Raw genomic sequence first — 10382 nt, 5'->3', positions numbered from 1 at the left:
GTGCTGAGGCCTAAACTCACTGTGGTCCTGCAAAGTCTTCCCTGCACGCAGGAAGGACATGCGTGTGGAGGAAGGCTAACACGATCTCTCTCGCCACCCATGAGTCTGGGTTTGATCTCTGAACCGTCTAAACCTGCACTGGAGAGATGGTTCAGCTGCACAGGTGTTTGCAGAGAAGCCTGAGGACCTGACTTGGATCCCTGAGGACATAAAGGAAGGAGGGGAGAACCAGTTCTACAAACCACACGAACATCTTGTACCTGATAAATTAATTTAAAAAGATTCTAAATCATGAGGAAAGACATCAAGGCCATCTTGGGAGCCTTCCTAATATGTATCGGGCTTGCTTAGGGTTTCCGCTGCCGGTTCTTCTCAAGAAGGCGTGGGTGCTCTCATCCGAACGTTTATTGAATTTTCTGAGTCTTCACAGTCGCTAAGGTTTAGAGCCTGGGAGAACAGAAAGCAGCAGCAGGCATAGCTTACTTCGGAGTTTGCCCCACACTTGTGAAAAATGAGAAGATTCGCCTTCTCTTTGCATGGATTTTTTTTTTTTAAGCACCAGAAATGAAACCCAAAGTAATTTGGTAAGCTGTGTTGTTGGGTCCTCAGACAGCTCCAAAGTTATCTGTCTACATTTCAGAGGGAGGATCCCTCGGAAGGAGAAAATAGCAAAAACAAATGAGATGTCAGTTTCTTCCTGCAAGGACTCCAGGACTTCCCGTTTCCACTGACACTTCTAGGTCTTTCCAAATTTTCGTAAAGACATAAGATGAAATGTAACAGCTCAGAAGGCAAAGACAACATTGCAGACTCTTCCACAGGCCCCAGTCTGTGCCTAAGGACTGAGAATCCTTCAAGGAATTTTAAGCAAAAAGTCTTTTTGCGGGGGGGGGGGGGGGGGGGGGGGGAGGTGTAATGGGGGCTGGTCCAATCAGCCCCCACTGTGTGGCACATTACACAAAGCACACACAGGGAGTTAGAACCCTACACAAGTTAATAAAAATGCACTTTGATTCGGCGAAATGAATTTTAATTTCTGAAGATTCCTCTGTTGAGAATGAATCCCCTATCCTTAAAGGGATGGAGGCTGTTGGGGAGTCGCTTTGGGAATGGGGTGTGAAGCCGAGGAAGAAACGGCAGGGAAATATTTGGGACTTTAAAAAGCGTTGTGACATTTATATGTATATTCTTTCTCTCTCATTTGTTTCTAACTGATTGAGTTCTGTCTCAAGGACAGAGCACACAGTAGGCCTAAGGTTATAGTCAAGGGGTTCAGGCCCACGTTTGTACCTTCCCTCTTTTGGTTAGTCTCTTGCACTCTGTGTGTGTGCTTGTGCGTGTTTTGGGGAGTCGGAGCAGTGGCCTTTATACTAAACAAGGCTTCGTAGATGGGTAGATTGGTCTGAGGGAGTTTTGGATACATCTGCCTGACCCCGGGTCCTGAGTAAAGGCCTGGTCCGATCCTCTGATCTAGCAAGCACAGGAAGAGCCAGAGTCGGGACCCTGGAGCCAGTAGCCTAAGCAGGGTGGGGTCGAGCGGGAGGTCAAGGTCGGCAGAGAGGCAGCTATTGATCTGGCTGGGAACGTTAGACACGGAGCGCAGCAAGACTAAAGGGGGAGCTGTGAGACCAGACATTAACAGCTTTCAGCGCAAATGATGCCGTGCCAGACGGGCAGAGGGAAAAGGAGGAGACTGGAGTGGCAGCTGGGATCGCTCGCTGCCTGCGCCCGGCCGCCTCCAGGGAGAGGAGGAGGCGCAGGCCCGGGCAGGGAGGCCTCTTGTCGGCGGCCGCGAGGTGGAGCGCGCGGCCGCGGCGACAGCTCGGGTCCTGCACCCGGCCACCAGTGCGCGCGCCTTCCCGCCGTCGGGGTAGCGCGCAGTCCGGGAGGACGTGCTCAGGGTCAGTCCCGGCTGCGCAGCCGCTTCCCGCTGCCCCTTTCCAGGTCCCCATCCGTGCTCGAGTAGGCAGCTGACTCCGGGGCCCCTAAGCTCCCTGTTTCCTAAGCGAGCTCCTCCTCCTCCCTCGCCCTGGGCCTCTGGCCCGGTCCTGCTTCCTTGTAGCCATCTCCTCCTCCAGAAGGTGAGGGCCACGTGTTTGAATTTCGCGCCCAAGGTGGCAGGCTGCAGCTGGCATGCCGCAGTTTTCAAGTCCAGACCTGCCCCTTATGTGCTGTGTGTCTTTGGGCAAAATCCTAACCCTCTCTGGCCTGCCTTCCCATCTGCGGGCCCACGAAACAGAAGGCTAATTGATCTTTCAAATTGAAGCGGGGGTGTGTGTGTGTGCGCGAGTAAGGCCAGTTTATTAATTTCTTGGGAGGTTTATTAAAAGGTGGGTGTGGGCTACTTTTTTTTCCTACTCTGGCCACTTTACTGGAAATATTTTTTTTTCCGGTGGGGCGGGATGGGTTGAGAGGAGACGCTTCCAGACTTTTGACCACGTGGAGGGGTGCATATGTGTGTGTGGTGGGCAGCTGCACGCGGCCTGCGGAAGGAGGTGCAAACCCGCCCCCATCCAGCATCTCCTTGGCTCATCCTCACGTCCGTCCGTGGACCCTGCAGCCCACGGAGCTGGAAGCTGCAAGCTAGGGCACATTGTACAGTGCTTATTTTGGGTGAAGTGGGAAGGGAAGAGAGATCCTTCTGTCCTTGCTCCTAGCACGGCTTCCTTGGTGTCATGGCCCCACCCATGGCTTTCAGGATGAACAAAAGCCCAGGTGCCCCCTGAGGAACAGGCCCCGGGAGAGGCGGCTCCCCGGAGGCCTTCAGCCTCGCCGATCCCTGGGCTGAAGCTAGGGCGCCGGGCCTGGGGCGGGGTGAGGCCGGTGCAGCCAGGCTCACTGCAAAGCCCAGCCCCAACCAGGCCCCGACCCGCCCTGGCCGCCGGGGAAGGGAGAGGGGTCCAGCCGCCTGGCGCGCCGACCGCGGGAGGCCAGGTTATCCAGTAGACCCAGCTGGTCTCCAGGAGGAGAGCGCCGGGAGGGGGCGGTGCATTCGGGGACTGCAGCCTGGCCTTGTCCCCGGGCCACGGGCAGGCCCCCACAACTCCCCTTGTCCTCGCCGGCTGGAGATCAAACGGCTGACAAGGCGGCTCTGTCCTTCCCGGTCGGACAAGCAATTTCAAGTCCGATCCTGGGCGGTGGAGGAGGGGGGGCGACTTCCAGGTTGCAGAGATTTCACGGAGGGAATTGGGGGGCGCCTCGCCGAGTCACCCTCCTGCAGAGAGCTGGCCACGCCCACTTCTGGATCTCTGTGTCGGAGTCTTGTCCCACGTGGAGTGCCCCTGCCCCTCTAGCGCGTGCTTCCCAAGGAGACTAGGGTGTGGGGGCGGGGCATTGCTTGACCCCTAGAAGTTAATGGGGCCCGGAAAGGCGAAGATCCCTTCTGGAAAGAGAGCCAAACAAAATGGGCCCCCCACTGTGCCCTCTTAGTATCTTTTATTTAGTTCTCTAAGACCAAATCCCCACGGTTTATATGGAGACACTTTTTGGGAAGTTTCTACAAAACGTGCCCCCTCCCCCAAGTAAAGCCTACTGTAACTACTTTTCCACGGAAGTGAAGCAACGGTATATATTTCCCCAGTACATTCACACCCCCCTTCATTTCCATCCCCTCTTCCTGAGTGGGTGGATTTGGACTCGCTTGGACTCAGTGTACCTCAGTCATTCACACAGCACCCCGCCCCCTTTCTCAGGGGGTCCTGCTCCTGAGGAAGAGTGGGGGGGCAAAGGTTTTATTTTATTTGCTTCCCCTCCCCCCGCTTTCGCGCAGCCGGTGCTGGGGGGGGGGGATAAGACCAGCTCACAAAAACAGCAGTTTGCACGTGTGGCCGGCCTGGGTTGCGGGTGTGCGCACTGGCGAGTGTGTGTGAGTGCGCGCGCGCGTGTCTCGGTGTGTGCTTTCTTGTTCTCTTACAGGGTACAATGTTAAAAAGCCACCGCTAGTCGCCCCCAGTGCTCCGACTCTCTGGGTCTTTTTGTCTCTAGAGCAGATTAAACGTCACGTCCGCACTTGAACTTGAATTTTATCCCATTGTACAGAGGCAGCCCCAGCCACAGAGAGACCGAGAGCTCCCGGAGAACCCGGACTCCGCCATCTTCACGTTGCAATCTATAGCTCCCGTCCACGCCCGCACCGACCCGGGCGCACTGGGCGAGCCGCCCCGCAGCCCCGCTCCCCCTGGGCCCGCGGAGCCGGGCAGTGCTGGGGAGCGCGCGCGGGGACTGCAGCCCCTCCGGCCGGCGCCAGCCTGCCAGGTGACCCGGGAAGGAGCCGCTCCCGGAGTCCCCCAGAGCCTCGGAGGGGTCAGCCTCCGAGAAAGAAAAAAGCAGGCAGCGCGCAGAAAACCCAGAAAGAGCCGAACCAAGGCAGTTTTTCATTGCTTTTGGGCTTTTGAGGGGGCGGGGTGAGGGGGTACGAGACAAGTCCCCAAGTTTTCTTTGCTTGTTTTTTTTTTCTTCCTTTTTGAAATTTGTTTGCATTTTTTCTCCCCCCTCCCCTTGGGTGGAAGTGCGCGTTCCACCTACCAGACCCCGAAAGAAAGTGTCAGGCCAGTGCAAAACCCGGCGTAACTTCAAGAAGACATTTACAAGTCTAAGAGGCCAAGCACTTTGAAGAAGTGTGAGAGATATTTTCCTCCAAAAGAATATATTTTTAAAGAAACCAGCCAGTCCGCGGCGAGCAACAGCAGTTTTATCATTTATTTTTGCCTTTTCTATTTTAGACCAAACCATCTTCCTGGCTTTTTCTTTTTTTCAAAAACAAAAACAAAAACACAGCCCAGAAGAAAGAGCAAAATAAAGACGAAGAAGAAGAAGAGGAGGAGGAGGAGGAAGCGAGGAAGGGCAGAGGCACCAACCCGGGCAGAGGAGGAGGCGCGGCGGCGGCGGCTCGGACCCCCTCCCCGACCCGCATCTGTGCAGCTCTCCGGGCGATGCCAGAATAGATGCCGGGGCAATGTCCCGCCGCAAACAGGGCAACCCGCAGCACTTGTCCCAGAGGGAACTCATCACGCGTAAGTGTTTGCGGCGCGCGTGAGGGGCCGGCGGCCGGGGCTTCGGGCGCCCGGGGCTGGGGACACCAAACCGGACGCAGCGGCTGGGCGCGGGGCCCTGGGAAAGTTTCTCTGCAGCCTGGGGTAGCTGCTGCGGGCTCCGGGTCGAGGAGGGGACGCGCGGGTTTGCAGGCGGCTATGCGCGCCGAGCCCGGCTGGACGCTTGGCCCTCCAAACGGCGTGTGTGGCGGCGGCGGCGCTGGTGGCAGGGTTTGGAGAGGAGGGGGAGGGAGCCGAGGAGCGAGGGGGAGGGGGAGCCGGGAAAAGTTGGCGAGCGCGTGGGTCTGCGCTCGGAGGAGCGGGCTGACCAAGCCCCAAGTGCGCCCCGGACCCGGGGACCCGCAGGGCAAGGGGGTGGCCGCGGGCTCCCGGTGCCGGGTTTCTGCGCCCCGCCAGGCCGGGCGCCGGCCGCGCTGGTGCTAGGATTCCGAAGCCGCCGTCCCCTCCCCTCCTCTCGCTATTTGCAAAAGAATCCAGCTGCGCAGCTGTTTGCTGGGCTGGAGCACCCCCTCCCCATTTCCCCACCTCCGTCTCCTGGGACGGTCTTGTCTTCCCCCCCAACTCTAAAAGGAAAAAAAAGGTGTGGGGGGAGGATTTGGGTTGGTGAAAAAAAAATCCCTGCCACGAATTAAAAAAAAAAAAAAGATTGTCAGGAGTGGGAAAAGAGGGATGCGCTTATAACAGTAAAAATGAAGAGGAAAAAAAAAGGAAGGGGAGAAAAATACCTATCGACCTCTTATCCATCTCTCTATCTCAATATCTTTCATCTTCCCCATCTAAATAAACAAGGCAGGTCGCGGTGCAAATCCGCCGGATTTCAAGCAAGTGGCGGGGCTCGCGAAGTCAGGCAGCAGGGCAGACACGCAGCAGCTTCCAACGCCCCAGCTGGGTTCATTTAGAAAAGAAAACGCCGGCGCGAGCCGCGCAGGTACGCAGTTCTCCCGGAGCCCGCCGGGTCCCCGCGCTGGTACCAGCGAGGTCGGCTTGGAGAGCTCCGGGCCGGCCCCAGCTGCCACAGCCTGCTCGAGCCTCTCCCCGCGTTCTTTTGGTCGCGGTTGCTTTTTATTTATTTATTATTATTTTTTATTGCAATAGAAATAAAATTTCCTCTGGGTGCCATCGAGACCTCAGGCAGGTTGTAATCTTGCAATCCTTCGCTCACCTCCCTGCGCCGGGGCCGGGCTCCCCGCGCTGGAGCTGTAGAAAGCTGTGAGCGACGGCTGCCGCCTAGGACTGGCTGCCCTGCGGTCGAGAGCCGAATATTTATGTTATATTTTAAAGAATTTAAATAAATAAATAAATATATAAAGGGGCTCTCCCCTCCCCTCCAACCCAGCATAGGAGCCATCTGCTCGGAGCTATTGCTGTTCCCATCTCTCCTTTGTTACCGCAGACACGTTAGTAAGAATTTGTGCATTTATTATTATTGTTTGGGGGGGTATATATATGTATATATATATATTAAAGTGAGGTTCTTGGGAGAGGGATGCCTTTTAAGGGAGGATGGAAGAGGAGTCGCCTTTATTTTTTCAATATTGTAATGTTAAAGGAGACTTGCTGGTTGTATTTAAAACAAAATGTTTTGCAATCAGATTTGAGCCTGGTCTCATCAAGAGGCATTTGACCACTTGACGTTTATTTCCTTCTTTAGTAAGCTACAGCCACGGGTTATTTCACTGCTCCTTCCTACCTTTAGGTGAGGTAGTTGTTAAAATATCCATACTCCCAGAGCTTAATTTGTCCAGGAGGCGGTTTGCCCCTGGGAACCCCTGTATCATTGTAAAGATTGTTTTTGGGGAGGGGAGAGAGTCGATGGGAAGGGGGAGAAGCTGGTAGCCCGGCACTGGAGCATTTGCTGTTGAGTATTCTGGAAAAGGCAAGTAGGTTTGCTGTCCCTCTCTGGGCATCCCTGGGACATCCTGAGCAAGCTCGAACCAGAGGGACGGGTGGCAGCTGGGCCTGGGGCTGAGGGGTGCTCGGTGTGACATCCTTCCAATCTGCATTGGTTCACCATGTCACCCTTGCTCAGAGCAGCTGGGAAAAGGCAGCTGACGCTGTAGCAGAAGCAGAGAAGGCAGAGTGTTGGGAAGGAGAGGGCCAGGAGACTAGGCTGTTAAGCAATTCTACCTGCCTTCCGGGGGCCCTGGGAGCCCGGGCATTGTTTAAGGGGTTTAAGCAAGAAGAGTGGTCCAACCAGTGCTCAGAAAACACTGCTTATCCCAAAGCAACCGGCTTCCCTTTCTGTGCTCTGTCACCCCGGAGGTGGTAAGACGGATGCAGGAGATCCACCGTGGCTGGGGAATGTGACTAGTGACAAACTGTAGGATGCAGGAGCCCTGGTTGCAAGGGCTCTGAAGCCCTGGCCAGGAAAGCAGGTGTTGGCACAGCCCCTTCAGGCGTTCACATGTGAGATTTCGGATGTGAAGGAAACCATCTAAAATGTGGCGTATCGTTTTCAGTTGGGTGACAGCCTTGGGCCTGTGGGGCAACAGCTTAAGGTTCTTTGGGGGTGACGCAACTTAGAATCACCGTTGGCCAAGGAAACCAGGAAAACACAAAAATAGCATCCATGATCCTGGTGTGTTGGGTGTGGGGGTAGGAGGAGGACCCCGTAATGAAGTTAGTTACATTTTAAAGGCAGGGCAGGTAAGAAGGGGAGCAGGGAAGCTAGAGTGGCAGACAGCTGGAGAGGAAAGCCTGGCCTTCTGGTTTCAGAAGGTTCGACCCAGATGGATTCGGCTTTTCAAACCAGAGGACAGATACAGACAGCCATTAATAAAAACAAACACAAAAAACAAGGGGACAATGGTAGAAGGGGGGTAGGAGAGGTAACCTCTCCTACCAGGCAGAGGGAAGGGCCATGCTGCCAGGCAGGGTCAGGCAGAAGGAAATGTACTCTACAGTCGGTGGGGAAGCTCAAGCTTTCTGAAGAAATAGGGAGGTAAAATGGAGTGGTCAATTATAGAACCCTAATTAAGCCAACTTTTCAATAACCCACCAACAGGTTTCTGAGGAAGACTAGTAATTTTTGTATGCCTTCATGATTTTGCACAACAACCAGACACCCAAAATTAGCTGCAGAAGTTAGGCTAGCTGTATTAATTTCACACCAGCCTCTGCAAATAGGGTTTGTGATTGTTGCATGTTTTAAAGGTGGCTATGTTCACAATGACCCGAACCCTAGAGTGCAGTATGTCTATAATGGCCCACTTATCTTACTAAATTGTGTCCCTGGTAAATTTCATAGGACTTGGGCCCTCTTTTATTTTCGTCTTTTCGGTAGTCAGGTAGGGGCAATGAAGTTTGTCTGCCTTTTGCACAGAAGGGAACCCCGTGTCATTAGAAGTGTGATATGTCAGCAGCTTGGATTCCATGGGAGAATAAAAATGTGTTTGTCGAAGGTGTTATGCCAGGTTGATTTTATTCATCTGTAATTCACATCGGAGAGAAAGCAGCCATATGCATATTCTAACAACCCCAATATTTTTAAAGGGTATTTCTCCCCCCTCTTATTTGAAGAATTTTGTATATATGCATGTTTATTGTTTGGAGCCTGGGCTTTGGCAAATTTTGTCTGGTCTTCAGGATCCTTCATAACAGAAAAGAGAGTTGATTGTTTAGTCCTGGGGTGAATATGGTTGCTCCTGGGGAACTGAGACTTGGGAGGGTCAGGGTTAGATGACTAGATGCACTTGGTGCCTTACCACCAAAGGTCTCAGCAGGTCTTCCTTGGCTGGAAGAAAGGGCGACTTTCGGCATGTTTGACAGTAATTGGAACTATGTCTCAGGTGAAATAGATGCATGTACAACAGTCTAGTTACAGACTCCGGTTTCCTATAGCAGCCAGCCGGCAGGTTTCCAGCACCTAATCAGACTCTAACTGCTGACCGCTCCTCCTAACCTTTATGTATCCATTTTGCACCTCCTATCTCATTGCCGTGGACTCTTTGTTGCTTGTTGTGATAAAATACTTCACAAAGTAAACTTTCGGTGGAATTGGCTTTGGTTAACGGCAACCCTGATGCTTCAAGCCTCGCCTAGCGCCTCTCGTCAGCTAGGGGGCGCTCGGTGCCCGTGTCATGGTGGTGGCGGCTCCGCTATTCCTGGGAACCCGTGTCCATCAGCAGCATCGGCCGGCGGCAGCAGCAGCGGCTGCAGTTTGTGTCGCTGCAAAATGTCTTAAGCGTGAAGTTGTAATATTGATTTTCCAGCAGAGATTCGTGCAGGATAAAATGAGAATATAAGTTTGAGAAATCTATTTTCAAGCCATCGCCATCGATTTGTAAGCCCTTACCTGGCAGGTGGGGAGGTATTTTCTTTTCCTTCAATTTCCTTTTCTTTTTAAACAATTAAAATTGCTATTCCTGAATGAGCATATGTCCCCTGATCTGTCCATGGTCTTGACGTTCTGAACATTTTGCTTTGTTGATAAGGTATTCAAAATCCACTTGGGGAGTCTGGGAACAGTGAATATTATTTTAGGGGTGGTCCATCTTGGTGCATGTTACCTGAGAGGGGGGGCACATATCACTGTGAATTGCTGCTTAAGGAAGTCCTGGACCCAAGATGGCTTGATGGATAGCAGTCCTTTCAGGTCTGATCTGTAGCCCGCTCGCAGCGCCATCCATCCCATAGTGAGCCCACAGAACTGAGGGGGAACCAGCTCTTTCCCTAAAGATATAACATAGCTCAAATCATGTGGGCAATCTTGTGTGCAAGGAGTGTGTGCTTGCCAGGGCCAGCAGCAGCCTTTCACCCCAGACAGTGCCCTTCGTGGATGGCGTATCATGCGGCTACATTGCTCCCCAAACGCATGATTTAGGACTGGGGAATATATGTACCGTGTTGGTGGTGGGATGACTAGATCTATAATGTCTTTGCTTTAGAGTTCAAGAAATCTGCAGACAGCACAGTGAGCTGGAGTCCTATGCATGAGTTCAGTGGGTGAGCTCAAGAGCTTGCCCTGACACAGGAAAATGCTTTTCTTCTAACCTGAAAGAGAAATAAATTAGGTCAGACAAAAGCCTTCCCTGTCATCAGCTGGAGGAAGAGGGCCAGCCATTTATCTGATGATTTCTCTACTTCATTTAATGTTTGAACCCGGCCAGTTGTAGGCACACTGTGGAGGCCAGCGCAGACGGTAGCTCTGAATTGAAGAGTGCAGTACCTTTCAGTTTTGGGTCTGGGCAGTGGCGTTTGGCCTACAGAAAACTTTTTTTTTTTTAAATCCAGTTTATAGGAACCCCCCAATCATTTGCCCTGGAAGTTGAGAACCTTCTTGAGCGGTGACTACACACCAACACAGACTTTCAATTCATGGGAATATATATA

General features: G+C 53.1%; 1 protein-coding gene across 1 annotated transcript in view; it reads left to right on the top strand.

The window, feature by feature from the left end:
* The first annotated feature begins 4086 nt into the window (after positions 1–4086).
* The window catches only part of Bcl11b (BCL11 transcription factor B), an 89969-nt gene continuing 83673 nt past the window's right edge, over positions 4087–10382 (top strand). Inside the window, exon 1 of the mRNA XM_050154833.1 lies at positions 4087–5012. Coding sequence (XP_050010790.1) covers positions 4955–5012 — 58 coding nt within the window. The 5' untranslated portion in view covers positions 4087–4954. The remainder of the gene's footprint in view (positions 5013–10382) is intronic.

The sequence above is a fragment of the Alexandromys fortis genome, unplaced genomic scaffold, assembly GCF_014885135.2.
Source record: "Alexandromys fortis isolate MF-2015 unplaced genomic scaffold, M_Fortis_MF-2015_v1.1 scaffold_91, whole genome shotgun sequence".
Classification (NCBI taxonomy): Eukaryota; Metazoa; Chordata; class Mammalia; order Rodentia; family Cricetidae; genus Alexandromys; species Alexandromys fortis.
Note: the sequence above shows the minus strand (reverse complement) of the source record. Positions and strands in the feature narration are given on the sequence as shown.